The 14717-nt window shown below is 36.1% G+C and overlaps 2 protein-coding genes across 9 annotated transcripts; one reads left to right on the plus strand and one right to left on the minus strand.

The window, feature by feature from the left end:
* Nucleotides 1-584: 584 nt before the first annotated feature.
* On the plus strand, nucleotides 585-5181 carry LOC137735156 (AP2-like ethylene-responsive transcription factor SNZ). 7 transcript variants are annotated; one of them, XM_088696333.1, is made up of 7 exons: nucleotides 585-750; nucleotides 835-1499; nucleotides 2172-2442; nucleotides 2646-2739; nucleotides 2838-2910; nucleotides 3023-3146; nucleotides 4729-5181. In XM_088696333.1, exon 2 carries the CDS (start codon nucleotides 868-870, stop codon nucleotides 1399-1401), a length of 534 nt encoding a protein of 177 aa, XP_088552459.1. In that variant the 5' UTR covers nucleotides 585-750; nucleotides 835-867; the 3' UTR covers nucleotides 1402-1499; nucleotides 2172-2442; nucleotides 2646-2739; nucleotides 2838-2910; nucleotides 3023-3146; nucleotides 4729-5181. The 7 variants fall into 7 exon arrangements, with proteins under 7 accessions (XP_088552459.1, XP_088552455.1, XP_088552458.1 ...); XM_088696332.1 differs by having other exon boundaries at nucleotides 612-750; nucleotides 2817-2910; XM_088696329.1 differs by lacking the exon at nucleotides 2172-2442 and having other exon boundaries at nucleotides 610-750.
* Nucleotides 5016-8237, minus strand: LOC137735155 (ribosomal RNA small subunit methyltransferase, chloroplastic). Of its 2 annotated transcripts, none has more exons than XM_068474546.2 (10): nucleotides 7882-8237; nucleotides 7425-7574; nucleotides 7227-7283; nucleotides 6910-7008; nucleotides 6664-6759; nucleotides 6197-6281; nucleotides 5849-5901; nucleotides 5599-5682; nucleotides 5348-5458; nucleotides 5016-5228 (listed from the first exon to the last, which is right to left on the minus strand). In XM_068474546.2, exons 1-10 carry the CDS (start codon nucleotides 8167-8169, stop codon nucleotides 5163-5165), a joined length of 1089 nt encoding a protein of 362 aa, XP_068330647.2. In that variant the 5' UTR covers nucleotides 8170-8237; the 3' UTR covers nucleotides 5016-5162. The 2 variants fall into 2 exon arrangements, with proteins under 2 accessions (XP_068330647.2, XP_088552450.1); XM_088696324.1 differs by having other exon boundaries at nucleotides 5348-5488; nucleotides 7882-8225.
* Between the last annotated feature and the right edge of the window lie 6480 nt (nucleotides 8238-14717).

Here is a 14717-nt window from a genome sequence, read left to right on the forward strand (position 1 = left end):
ATAACAAGGTCTTTCAACTTTAACTCAACTGGAGAAATGGTTCTTTAACTTTAATCCAATTGGAGCAATGGTCCCTCAACTATAATCCAATTGTAGCAATGGTCATTCTAACATAACTCATTTTAACGGAATTCTAATGGAGTTAACAAAAATGATCATAAATGCACGTTTTGATGAGTTAATGGACCAATGGTAATAGATATTTAGTTAAGGGATCATTACTACAATTTTCTCTTAAAAAAAATTAAAAAGTTTTAAAGCCATAAAAGTTCATAAAATTAAATAAAAATAAAAAGTAAATCTCAAGGAATGTTAAAATTCTGGTATATGCAGAAATATCGATATTTAAATTTGTAGCAATATCGACGGATATATTGAATATCGACATTAGTTGTTTTCGATGGAAAAGATGAAAATTTAAAATGAAACTTTAGGGTTTGTCAAACTTTGATTTAGACGAAATGTAAGAGTTTCTTGATATTTAGTAAATGTGTTAAGAATATCGACGATATTTGTCAATTTTAGTTTAAATTTTAAAAGTATCGGTCTCTAGTTTTAAGGATGGACCGTACTAAAAAAAATTTAAACACTGATCTCGAAGGTTTTTACATAAACGCCCGGCTTCCAAACTGGAAGGACTGAGAGGTGACGACACGCAATCTAAGCAAACAGAAGAAGTAACCAGTTATGTTGGACCCGAACTCAAAACGCAGTCTCTGATCCTTAGAATCTCCGAGTGTCGTCATCCCGGTAAGCAAACAACTTCTTGGAGAAGCAGAAGCAGCTTTCATCACCTTCCATTTAAACAACAGATTGATTGATTGATTTCTACAGATACTGATCACTGCAAAGATTGAGACTTCTCCAATGGAATCCATGGCAGAAGCAGACCCAGAACCACCGCCGCCAACATTCCCACCACCACCGCCACCACTGTCCGACCTTATCCTCTCCCTAGAACAAGCAACCCTTATGGCCAAACAGCTCCCTTGCACCGCCGACCCCACTCACCTCCTCCACATCCATTCCTCCCTCCACCAAGCCCACCTGCACCTCTCCAATTTTCTCTCAACACACAAATTGCCCCAGCCCCAGCGGCAGAACTCCCTCTCCTCCGCCACCGGCAACGAGCCCATGCAAGTCGGCGATGGCGATGGCGACGATGATTGTGATGGCTTTGGAGAGGGGGATTCCAGGCCCACAATTGACATGGTTGAGGAGCAGATGAGGGATTGCTTCATCAAGAACAAGCGGCTCAAGAGGCGGCTTTCGCCTTCTGCGGCGGCCCTTGCGGAAGAGAGGCGGATGAACGATGATGGATTTGTGGGGAGTATGAAGGGTTTTGACCCTCATGGCTCAAAGGAGAGGGCTTTGGAGCTTGTGTACCAGTTTCATGGCTGAGTTGGGTGGAAACAGAGCGAAAACAGGGGAAACAACAGAGGAGTTCTGTTGCGTTTTGCACTGCAATGAATCCGACGATTCACAAGGACATGAATACAGTGAGTTTTTTGTGGTTACTATTTGTTCTAATTTATGGTTTTGTTTATGTGATGGAATAGAAATGTATGATTGTGGATTCGATGGTTATGTATTTTCGTCGATTAATAGGAAAGTATCAGTAGTAATATGTTGAATGAGAAACTTGTTCTACTTGTCAGTATCTCTGCAAAAAAATTAATTGGGAGCAACCTTCTTACTGCGACTTATAACAAACACAACGACACGAGTGATAATATATTTTCTTAATTTCATAGTATTCCAGCATTATGCAGTGCACAAATCTTATTCACTGTCTAACCTTTGAACATAGTTTATGGGTCATATATGCTGCTTCTAACAAGTCTGCCGATGTTTAGTTCTTTTCCTCGGAGCACTTTGATGGAATTTTTCCAGCTTGTATATATTTTTGCATTTGCGTTTGCGTGAAAAATGCTGCAATCCTGCAGCTCATGTGCTAGAACAGACCATGCTCTCTATATTGTGATACTGTAAATGCAAATTGTGAAACTCCACAAGATCATCCCTGGATTGATCTTCTGGTCTTGACTGCTGAAAAATCGTAACGTTGAGTTGGCAGAAAATAATTGACCAACATTTCCCAACGCATTTTCAATCATCATGGGAGTGCATTGTACTGAACCGCAACATGTTACATTTCCCATTAAATGCAGAACGATATCGTCTACACATGTGAAAGAATCCAAATCATAACTCATGTGTTGTTGGAGAATGACTACTCTAATCCTCGTTACAGTGTGCTGGATACCAATCAGGTTGAGACTGCAGTAATTATGCTCCTTGCTTCATGGCAGGAACAAGTTTATCTAGACTTTTTGCCGTGAAATTTTTGATATGTTCTGAAAAGCATGATCTTGAGTGTGGAATCGAAACAACCATCGATCTGCAGCACAAGAAAAAATACATCAATCTCCAGTACTCGTGGTAAATCAGTAATAGATTACAGTTTTGATGGAATTGTTGTGTTATGTTCTCAATTTCAAACAAACTAATGATAGACTTTCTTCCCTTGTAACTGAAGAATTGCATTCCTCTCTTTTTCTGTTACTTAAAAGTTAAAAGAAAGAAAAACCATACGCAATGCAGCAATGGTATTTCTTATTCTGTCCCCCCCTCTCTTTATAAAGGTTTCAGCTTCCTTTCCTACCCTTAGGGGGCATCAGTACAACCGATAAGCGTGTATCCCCTTTCCTAGCAGTTGATATATCATTCTGGAACAAGGTAATTATCCCAGCCTTACTGTATCTGTAACCTTCTTCCTTTGACTAATATGTATATACACAGTACTCTTATTACAGTTGCATTTTTCACTGAAAAAGGAAGTTTAGTGCCCAGAGCATATGTAGCCAGACCGGACGTAAAGGGTCAAGGTCTCTCAGTGCCTAGCACCAGGTAACTTGAACTATAACGGATTTATGTATTCTTTCGCCTTTCAAGAAATTTCATCAGGTAGAATAATTGTTTGGTTGAAAGACTAATTATGTTTCTCCTTTTTTTGATGTAGTTTCACCTTGCAGTCAAGGTATGAAATTCAAGCCCTTCGAATTAGAAGTTAACACGTGGAACAGCTCCGCCCCAGTTCATGGACTACAGGTTCAAGGGTTTTCTGGCTCTACTGATTGAGGAGGGTGAGTAAAACTTGGCTTCTTAGTGTTATATCGTTCTTCTTGTTTGCATCGGCAAAACTAATCAGATTCTCTATGACTATGAATTTTCATGTGTTACTACCTTACTATTGTTTAGTCTTGCATGATCATTGAAGTAAGTTGTCATTTTAAATTATGAAAATTGGGTGTTCGTTGTTGCATAACTAGTAATTCATCGTAACAGAAACTTCAAAAACACAAAAACATAATCTTGAATTCTGTGTCTGAACTTCAATTGGAACGATCCTCTGACTTGCCAATTGAGTCTTACAACAAAACACAGAAACATATACATTTTAGAGCACATATGCTAACCATTTCATTTTTTAGTTCAAAAACAGAGAAGATATTGGAGAAATGACCGAGAGGAAAACATGTGATCCCTTGGCCCATCCAAGCATTTCCATATGTTCACTTCAATGAAAAGATACAATTAGCGGAGCCAAAATTCAAAACGAAAAGTCATTTAACCTTTCTATTTAACTTGTAAAAAACTCTTCTTAATTTATTACCATGGCCTCCAAGCCATATGAACGAAGTTGGAGAATTATAAGTTTATAACTAACAGGAGAAAAATTGAAGGTTCATTTTTTGTAGTGGAATGAAAAGTTTTAATCAAAAGAGAGTAATGGAGTCACAAAAAAAAAAGAAAAAAAAAAATTTACATTGAGATAATTACACGCCGAAGTTCTTTATAAGTTCCTACATTGAACTTGAACAAAAATTAATAATCATGGCTCAAAACTGTAGCTATGAAAATTTTCTTTCAAGATAAATTCTTCCTCTATTCCATGTATGTGTGATTTTACTATAAAGCAACACTCGATCGGAAAATTGTGAACTAAGGAAGGCTAGTTGATATAAGATTTCGGTTTCATAACAATACTACTGTAAAACACATTTTTTGTCAATTAGAGAAACATAATTAAGCTAGCTGGGAGCAAAAGCACATAAGTTGAATAATGCAGAGTATCCAACCAAAAGCATACAAAAAGAAGCTACAAAGTAAAAAAAATTCAGGATAGGCCCGAACCTTTCTTGGTCCTGAAGTGGGTCCACTGTTTTCGTACCCAAGACACATGCATATACAACGAATGACCTTAGCCAAAAATCATAATAAGTTAGCATCTAAAACTTATTTCGACTTAAAACTTACTTTGAAAGGCAAACAAAGCGGGTTTTTCTTTCTCAAATTTCCATATACATCACATTTTTAATGTACTTTGAAGTAATGAATTAAGCCATGGAATGGTTTTGAGGGAGACACTTGGTGCTAATGTTACATACTAATTGACTATAATTGTGCATGTTCTATTAATACTAATGATTGTGGAAGCCGATGATCTTCTCTTCATTTCTCTTCACATCATTCCTCAATTCTCTTTTCACTTGCTTCTAATTTTAGTGAAGACTTCATAGTTACAAGTATTATCCCCACATTGTTCATGATAATTCGTCAAATTGCCCTCAAGATGAAAGAAAATTTTGGGTTCCAATTATGGCTTATTGGGTCATGATATTCCTGCATACTTGCAATCTAATATTTTTGAAAATACCATAGCAGATCCTGAGTTCTGGACCTGGTTAGCCACGGCACATGTGCCGCGGATAAAGTTTCTGAGCAAAAATGAGGGAAGGAAGAAGATTATCATCATAGACGTAATTGTGAACCATGTAGGTAACAAGAAGATGGTGGATAAGAAATCAATTGAAACCCAACTCATGTTCGATACGCTGATGATGGCCACTAGTGCTGACAAAGAGCATAGCGAATCAGAATTGGCTGTTGGGTTCACTCACTATAACATCACTCAATACGCTTGCGTTGAAGTCTCTTATCCATGTTGCATGTAACATAAAATAAAAGTTATAAAGCCAACGAGATGAATGTTTATTTTCCGTCATTTCTTTGGGTTTGTATGCAACATTCAAGGATACTGTAGGTAAAATTCTCCAGGGGGTGAAGGAAACCCTAGCTAGCTAAAGAGAATGGGAAAACTATACTTTCGTGATCAAATTGTGCAACTTCACAAAATCATCCGTGGATAGCTCTTCTGGTCTTGACTGGAAATGAAAATATAAGAATAAGAACGAAGTTAGTAGAATACATTCTGAGGCAGGAGCTTAGAGAACCTCTTCCCACATACTTTATGCACAGGAAACGGAAAATAGCAAATCGATACCGTGGCTGGACGACCAACTGTTCCCAAAGCATTTTCAATCTCCATGGGAGTGCATATGTGCTGGAGTGATCTCCGCAACATCTTTCGTTTCCCATTAAAAGCAGAATTGACCTGTATCAGCAAATGCAAACAAGGCATCCTCTAATGAGGGCAATCAAATCATTTACACTTGAGGACGAATGCACTTAATGCAATGAAAATCGGTAATGATAGTCTAAAAGAATGATACCAACTACAGAAAATGAACAAACCATTGAGAAGAAGCTTTTAGTAGAGGAAACTGGGGGGTAGTCTACAGGTTGCTTCAGTTTAAATTTAACAACGGCAGCATCAACCTGCAACATAAGCAAAATCAGTCAATCTGCATTTGTGGTTAGTTACTATTCGGTTTAAGTCTTTTAAAAAAAAATTGGTCTGTTATGTTCTCAATTCATCAAGCAAATTACAATTGACATCGTTAGAAGGCATAATTTTTTCCTCTGTGGGATTATAAATTCTTACATTAGGCTGAGGAAAAAATTTTGTCCTTGGGACCTTCATTATGAATTCAGGATCTGAAAAGGGAAATGACAAACAGAAACCAGGTCAGAAAAAAGAATATGTGAATAATTTGAAAGTAACTTGGCGTGGCGCCAGAACTCTTCAGTAACAAACATTGATGTCTTCTCCTTGTTATCTTGTATATCTCCTACGAATACTAATACTCGATTACCAACAGTGGTTAAAGGAGGAATAACATGACATTTATCAGACTGTAAGTCTAACTCATCTCAGTCTTTCAGTAAAATTTAATTTAATTACATGATCAATAGCCTACTATGTACAACTTAAATACAAAGATAGAGATACCTGAATAGAAATTGACGAAGATACTGATGGGCCGGTACTCGGATGTCTGCAAAGATGGTTCCACCAAGCGCAAAGCTGCCTCCTCCTGAAATAACATTACCATTTTAGTGCTGGAAGGAACCAAATTATGACCCATATCAGATCCATAGATTCAGAAGTCTATGGATCCAGTTTGATTTGTTCCACTCCTAAAAGGGTGGCCCCAAGCCAACAAAGCTCCCCACTTTGCGAGGGTCGGGGGGAAGGAAAGTCTACCATATGCAGCCTTACCCTTGCTTTGCAAATAGGCTGTTTCCACAACTCAAACCCGGAGTCGCCCTAAAAGATCCAAATTTATTACTATCCCTCATTTCCCTATCCTATAAAGTTTTTAGCTTCATGCTATGCTCGGATGAGATATATAATCCAGATAACATTTAAGTGAAAACCAAAACCTTTACAATCATAGATTAATAAAGAATTCCAACCTGGAGTAAGAGAACAACTTCAGAAAAGATGTCCCCCATTGGAAGAAGTTGTTTGACAACATCTGTACTTATATTAAAGGGTATATTAGCGACTACCTGCAATGAAGAGAATGAGCTATTTTAGATTCTTGTAAACTTGTAAACATGTAAAAAGACTAACTGTTTTCATTTGAGCATGCATCGTTGAGAAATTAGCAGGTCATTAGGAATTCAAATTCATTCTAAGCAATCAAGCAGGGTTCTCACTTTTGCAAGTCTTGAATTTGGACCAGATGGCTCTATACTTCCCAATAAGGACGACATATGTGAGTGAATGTGGCATTTGACAAAGTCCTCATTCAAAACCTACAGGTTTCAGTTGAAGAACTTGAGTTGCTATTCACAATGGCATCAGCGGTAAACATAAGGAGTAGCATAAACATTTAAATTCCATTATGTCCAGAATTCATAGGATCTTGCTCCAGATCAGGAGTACTTTTAGAAATGTACTACTACCAAGGTCCTCTAGAATGCTCGACGAAATATAACATTCTGAGGACATTTGTGAACAAAATGTGGTTTACCTTCAACCGGTCAGTCTGCATGAATCTTTCACTCACAAGAGTAGCCATGTGTGAATCCTAAAGCACGTAAAACATTATTCCAAATCAGTACACAACACCAAAATAATTTGAAATTGCGACAAATACCACTCTTTTTGCAGAATTTCAAATTCAAAGATCCATTGCATACGAAATAAGAAACACACACACAAACACAACCTTTTCGATTGCGAGCACAACTGCACCAGCACTAATAAGAGTATTAGTCAAAGAACCTGTTCCCGGCCCAATTTCTAACACCACATCACCTTCCCCAACATCGGCCGCAGCAGTGAGCTCATCGTTGATCTCAGAGTCCAACATATAATGCTGCAAATACACCAAAATTTAACAAACTAAATAAATTCAGAACCAAATATATTATAACAAATCAGATGCTACTTACCCTTTCTAGCTTACTACACACAATAAATTTTGGCATACATATACGAAAACATAATTGGAACAAAACCCACATCTTAAAATCCTATCAATTCCATACATTTTCTCAGCAGCCAAACATAAAATTTGAAAAGAAAGAAAGAAAATTTTGATTTTCTGGGAAGGGTGAGAGAGAGAGAGAGAGAGAGAGAGAGAGAGAGAGAGAGAGAGAGAGAGAGAGAAGGAAATGAGTAACCTGGCCGAGGGATTTTCTGGGAAATCGGCCCTTGGAGTTGAGAGCTGTGAGAGTGGCATGGTAGTCATCTGGGTTTCTTCTGCTTCCTCTTCCACTTCCACTTCCACTTCTTCTGGTTGTTTTACCAGTGCAAACTCTCATATAACAAGGTGAATATGCAAGTGTTCGTGCGCCGAGCGTGCTATTGTGCACTGGCAGTGGAGTTTTCGGTTTCAGAGTTTCGAATGGGGACGATATTGGCGGGAGAGATTGCCGAAGAAGAAGAGGTGCCGAGTTCATGGGTGTCATTGTGCGCCGGCAGTGAATATCTTCGGTATTTTGGTATTTTTATTTTTTTCATTTTTTGAAATAAAATTTTATTAAGCCCAAAAGAGTAAACCAATTTGAAAAAGAGATGTGCAATCCATACATTTTTTTTTACTTTTCATATATTCCTTTAAAAAATGAAGCCCAAACTAAAACAAACAACGGAGGTGATTTTCACACATCATTTCTAGTTTTTTAACACTGATTTATTTTTTATCGTCGATTTGAATAAATCAAATGAAAACAACAGCCAAAATTAAGTAGAAGCGTGCGAGAGATGTGTTTATCATTTCCCCACAAACAAATGGTCAGACTGTGACAACTACCTATTAACCAACTCAAATGAAACTGCAATCCATTTTCAAGCAACTATTTCTCATAGTATGTTTACAAATAATTGAAGGATCAATATAGATATCCATTAACTCATCAATTATAATTACATATAAATTACAACAAAAACGAAAAGGGCTAGCATGGTCGACGGATCAATAGGTTTACCAAAGCAATAATCAATATATAGGCTCACAAGTCACATCTAATAAGCTATTGTTTCACCAACTAATTAATTAGACTAAGTCGGTATAAGCTATTTTCTCATCAACTAGCTAATTAGAAGTGTATGTGGACTCTTCCTTTAATTAGCTAGTTGATGAGACAATGACTTACCAAAGCAATGATCATTAGCTAGTCTAAGAGGATAATTAGCTTTGAGATTGAGACATGACCCAGACTCTCATACATAACTATTTTTTTTTATAGGATTCTTTAGATGTACACCATTGCTTATATTGTCTAGACAAAACCCCACCTAGTATTAAACATCCAAATAAAATGCCAAATTGTTTGCCCAATTTCAATAGGTTTATCTGTTAGGATATATTAGTGTTATGTGATTGTGATACTTGTCAACAGATTGTGCATTTAGTTAGTTAGTTAGTTACATTAATTTGGCTCCTGTATAAGTCTAAGTGTAATAACTTCTTGTGTAAGAAATTAATACAAACAACACATTCATCTCTCTCTCTCTTCCTACTTTCTCTCTCTAGTTCTTGATAATTCTCTCTGATATATCTGTATACATATTAACATGGTATCAATCACCGAATCAGCTTACGCTAATCTGTTTGATCCTTCTGTTGCTTCTGCTTCTCCAATTTGATATAGCCTTTACGATTTTAGCTCGTGATCGTGTTCTCTCTCTGTGCATTTGACGATCTTTTTCTTCTCTCAATTTCTAGGGTTTGCTACAAATTAGGATCTTTGACATTGTGTTGAAGGTTTGCTGCACACCAGGTGTTTGTTCTGGTGTCTAAGTGACACTTTTCTTCAAAGTTTGCAAATATGGTAACTGTATCACAACTTCTTTATTCTTTAATCTCCAATTACTGCTCTTATTTCCACAATTTCTACTTCTATGAATATTAAGCTTGATGATACGAATTACTTGAATTTGCAATTTCAAATGCAATTATTGTTAGAAGGTCATGGAATTATGCAGTTTATTGATGGTTCCAATCTCTGTCCTTCTCGATTTATTGTTAATTCAAGTGAATCTGGTATAGTCTCTGGTGATTTTTCTTCTCAAATTGAGAATGATGCCTATGTTGTTTGGAAAATGCATGATCGAGCATTGATGCAACTGATTACTACGATTTTATCATCTGCTGCCATTTCTTGTGCTATCGGTAGTTCTAGTGCCTGTGATCTTTGGAATAGATTGAAAGAACAGTTCTCTACTGTTTCAAGAACCAACATATTTCAATGAAATCTAATATGCAAACTATTAAGAAATGGTCAAATTATGTGTCTAAGTATTTGCAACGAATTAAAGAGGCTTGAGATTACTTGTCTGCTATTGGGGTTTACTTTGCTGATAAGGACATTGTCATATTGGCACTCAATGGCTTGCCTCATGAGTACAATACTTTCCGATGTGTTATTCGAGGCAGGGAAAGTGTAATTTCTCTTAAAGACTTTAGGTCACAGTTACTAGCAGAAGAGCTAATTGTGGAGAGCAATGTATCATCTCAGCTTTTGTCTGCCATGGTTGCTAATACCAATACCATTTATGAACTTAAGTCTTCCATTTATTCTACTCGATCTAATCCTGGTCATGTGGCATATAGTTCATTTGCTTGATCATCTCATGGTCACACTGGTGGTTTTAGGCAGTTCAACAATAATAAACAGAAGGGTAAAGGAAAATTCAATCAAGGGTATAGGTATCCAGCACTAAGACAACAGATCTTTAATCAGACTCATGTCCTTACCTCAGGTGTTCTTGGTCCATTTTCAACTATGCCTTTTGCTCAATCTGTTTTTTTGTTAGTTGTGTAATGCTTATGGTCATACTGCACCATTTTGCCATTCCAAGATAGTGGATAAATCTAGTTGCCATATTTGTGGGAAAAACAACCACACTACTTGGTTCTGTTTTTACAATGATAAGGGTCTTTCATACATTGGTCCACAACAACCATCCATGGCTCAGTATTCCTATGCTCCTTCAGCACTTCAGTTTCCATCTCAGCCTGCAATGCAAACCATGCATACTATGGTTCCATCTTACTCTTCAACCTCTATACAAGGAATGCAAAATATGGTTGTTCCATCATCTTCTCAGGCATCTTCATCTCAGACTTCTCCACAACTTTGGCTTGCTGATTCTGGGGCCACAAATCACATGACCACTGATCTCAGTAACTTGTCTTTAGCCTCTCTATATCCAACAAATGAGATAGTTCAAATGGCTAATGGAAAAGGTTTAAAAGTATCTCATGTTGGCAACACTGTTATTCATACACTAGTACATCCTATCAAATTAAATTATATTTTATATGTGCCCAAGTTGTCTTAGAACCTATTATCAGTATATAGGATTTGTCTTGATAACAACTTTGGTTGATTTTTGATACTTTTTGTTTTTGGATTCAGGACAAGGCCACAGGAAGGATCATCTACAAAGGGCTATGCAGTAATGGACTTTACCCCATCTCATCCCTTGCCAAACATCATTCTTCTTATTCACCAAGCAATATCAAGGTTTCTGCATATCTGAGACAACTTATCAGTTCATCTCCTTGGCATCGTAGGTTAGGTCACCCTACCAATACTATTGTTTCTACTATGCTAAGTAAAGCTAATATTAGGTATTCCAAGGATGATGTACCAATAGTCTGTCATAGTTACCTAAAAGGGAAATTTACTAAACTGCCTTTTCAATCTAGTACTCATCAATCTCAAATACCTTTTGAAGTTGTACACAGTGACCTTTGGGGTCCTGCACCATGTAATTCAATTGATGGTTTCAAATTCTATGTAACTATCATTGATGAATGTACTCGATTTTGTTGGGTGTTTATACTTATAAATAAATCCGACTTTTTTGATACATTTGGTCAAGCTCAGTTTTCTGCAACTAGTAAGACTTTGCAAACAGATGGTGAGGGAGAGTACATAAATCATAAACTACAAGCTTTTCTCAAGGTTAAAGGGGTGTTACATCAAATCTCTTGTCCATATACTCTTGAGCAAAACGGCCTAGTTGAAAGAAAACATAGGCATCTTATATAAACCATTGTTACCCTGCTGAAATATGCCAAGCTTCCTTCTCATTTCTGGTTATTTGCTTGTTAGGCTACTGCCTATTTAATCAAAAGGATGCCTACACTAGTTTTACAACAATGTCATTTCATGTAGGTTTTTTGAGATTTTCTCAACATAATCTACAATCCCAAGGATACCTTGTCGAGTTCAAGTTTTGGGTTGATCAATGGAATGTTTAGAGGTCTATTTATATGTAGTTTCTCTTTCTCATCAAATTTAAGGAAACCTTTGGATTTGGTTTGCATTCAGGCAATGATGACCTATATTTGTCTCTCATTATGTTAGCACAGTACAAACTCTTATGCCAACATTTGTAGCCTTGTCCCATTTATCGCTCCTAGGATCAAGTTCTTGAATTCTTTAGACAAGTCCGGGGTCGGTAGACCAATAGCAAATTTTACCTTATTTTTACCCTTGTTCACCACTCTATTTGCGTTCAAATTGTTGAAGGTAAACACCTCATCTTTCTTCTTATTCGAAGGTGCAGCCTACTTGCGATCTTCACCATCATCAACATCAAAATATTTTCTTTTCAAGCTATCTTTATTACCAATCACTGTCTGTGCTTCACAAACATAATCAAGTTCAGAACCACTAACATTAGTACTAGCAGGGCTGCTGGTTGCCTTTGTTAACTTTTGAACAAGATGGTACTTTTGGTTTTAGGGGGCGACCTTGGTTTCTTAGGGTTTGGACAACATTCCTCAAGTAAACACGTAATTAATTAGTACACATTGAGAAATCAATGAGTTTATATATGTAATAATTTAGTTAATCAATTTGGTGCACCTAGTTGTTAATACTTTAGAAAGTGGTTTGGACACACCTTTTTCTCCTTTTATCCATTTATTATTCTTTGATCTTTTCAATCAAGGACTAGAACTAAACATGAGTGTACAAAGAGAGCGAGAAAAAAGAGGTACATAAAAATATCTTTCCTGATACTTACTAATTGCATAATTAAATTAGCTAGCTAGGGTTTGTGTGTGTGAAAGAGAATGGGAAAATGAATACATTACTTTGAGATTTCTTGGATGCAGTGCAGGTCCTAAGGGTAGCAGGGGTAAGCGCCCGCCTAGGGTCCCCAAACTTTTTTTAATATGTATACATATAATATATAATTTTTTTTAGTTTGAATTTAATAAAATATCTAAATATAAAATTATATAAATTGTTTTGGAACTTGGCGTACAACCTCTTGGGTGGGAGGGGCCCCCAAAATATTTCTTTTTAAATATGTCTATATATAAATATATAATTTTTACAGTTTGAATTTAATAAAATATCTAAATATAAAATCCTATAAATTGTTTTGGAACTTGGCATACATACCATCTTAGATGGGGTGCAAATTTAGTAGCAATTCAACTTCTCTTCGAAATTTGGAGTACAACATACTAGTAGTGAGGCGAGTCTGTGATTCTGTGCTTGCGAATCGGTCATTTCCCAGTTACGGAGGCCAGGTAACCCCACCATCAATGCTTCTCTTCTCTAATCACTGTTTTTTTTTTCTTTTTTTTTTTGTAATTTAATTTGTGAGTGTATGTTAATATAATTAAAAATTTTGAATTATTTGTTTTAATGCGTATTGTTTATTCGAAATCAAAATATCACTTGTCCAATGTCTACATTACATTTATAAAATACACAATTGTCGATGCACTTAACAAATGAGTTAAATCCCTTGAAGATGATTGGATCTTAAGGATGCACTCAACAAGATGGTTACTTTTGCTTTCCAACTAGTTTTGGTTCAAGATAGTTCAAAGGTTCGATGTTTAATTTTACCTTATCTTTTATGCGTCTTGTTTTGTGTTGTGTCATTTGTATCAGACTTTTGTGTTGGATAATGTGTGGAATTTGAAATTTTAGTTTGGTTTTCTATGAATTTGTTGTTTGCAGAATATTGAGTTATATGTTTATTGTGGCATTGTGATTTCCTGATTAAAAAAGAGTCAGTTATTATGCCCCCTATTAGAAATAGTAAGCCTACTAACAGAGACAGAAAATATTTATCTAGGTCTCAAAAAAAAAAAAAAAGATAAGGAAAATGATGAAGCATTGGATCTCTTAGCAAGTATTTCAAGAAACAAGATGACAGTTTAGTGAATGAGGAATAAGAGAATCATGACAGTAATAAGGAACAAGATGAATTCATGATTGAGACTAATAGCTAAGAGAAAGAATAGCGACATGAGCCTATATCTAAATATGATAACGAAGAGCAAGAAGATGAATCACTGGTTGAGATTGACATTGAAGAACTTGAACACGCTAATGAGAATGGTAAAGATAATGAAATTGTCTTTCCTTTGAATATTGATGACCCAGATAATTGGGATAAGATTGGTCAAAATCTTAGAAACACGTTAAGTGGAAAGAGGTCCTAAAAAGAGTTGATGATGTCACATTCTCAAAAGATATTTCAGATGGGTATTTTTCTTTTGTATATTACATTAGAAAATTGCCCAATGGGGAGACGCAAGATAAGAAATGACTAGTATACTTATGTCTTTGGATAGAGTATTTTGTTTTTGTTGTAAGTTATTCAAGCAAATTGAAATCAAGACTTACTTCGATAATGAGGGTTTCAAAGATTGGAAGAATATTGGTCACATGCTTACAACTCATGTAACTAGCAAGAAACACATTCACCACATGAGTGAATGGATTGAATTGGAAAGAAGATTGCAAAAATGTAATACAATTGATGAAAATGTCATGGAGGATGATTGTTGTTGTGAAAAAACTTGCAAGAATTACTTTGGCATTTTCATGGAGACAATGAGAAGCTATATGAAAAGAATAATGGAATTTTCGTAAATGCGATTGAAATGATTGTTGAATTTGATTCTACAATGCAAGAGCACATTTGGCGTATTGATCCACACATGAGACTTATTACCATTATATTGGTCACA

Source organism: Pyrus communis, chromosome 7, assembly GCF_041283825.1.
Source record: "Pyrus communis isolate YQ-2024b chromosome 7, ASM4128382v1, whole genome shotgun sequence".
NCBI classification, from domain to species: Eukaryota; Viridiplantae; Streptophyta; class Magnoliopsida; order Rosales; family Rosaceae; genus Pyrus; species Pyrus communis.

Coding starts and splice junctions, on each gene's coding strand:
- LOC137735156 (XM_088696333.1), top strand. CDS start 868: ATGGAATCCATGGCAGAAGCAGACCCAGAACCACCGCCGCCAACATTC.
- LOC137735155 (XM_088696324.1), bottom strand. CDS start 8,169: ATGACACCCATGAACTCGGCACCTCTTCTTCTTCGGCAATCTCTCCCG. Junction 6,760..6,909: donor CAAATTCAAGACTTGCAAAA/GTGAGAACCCTG, acceptor TCTTCATTGCAG/GTAGTCGCTAATATACCCTT. Junction 5,229..5,347: donor CAGTTGGTCGTCCAGCCACG/GTATCGATTTGC, acceptor TTTCATTTCCAG/TCAAGACCAGAAGAGCTATC.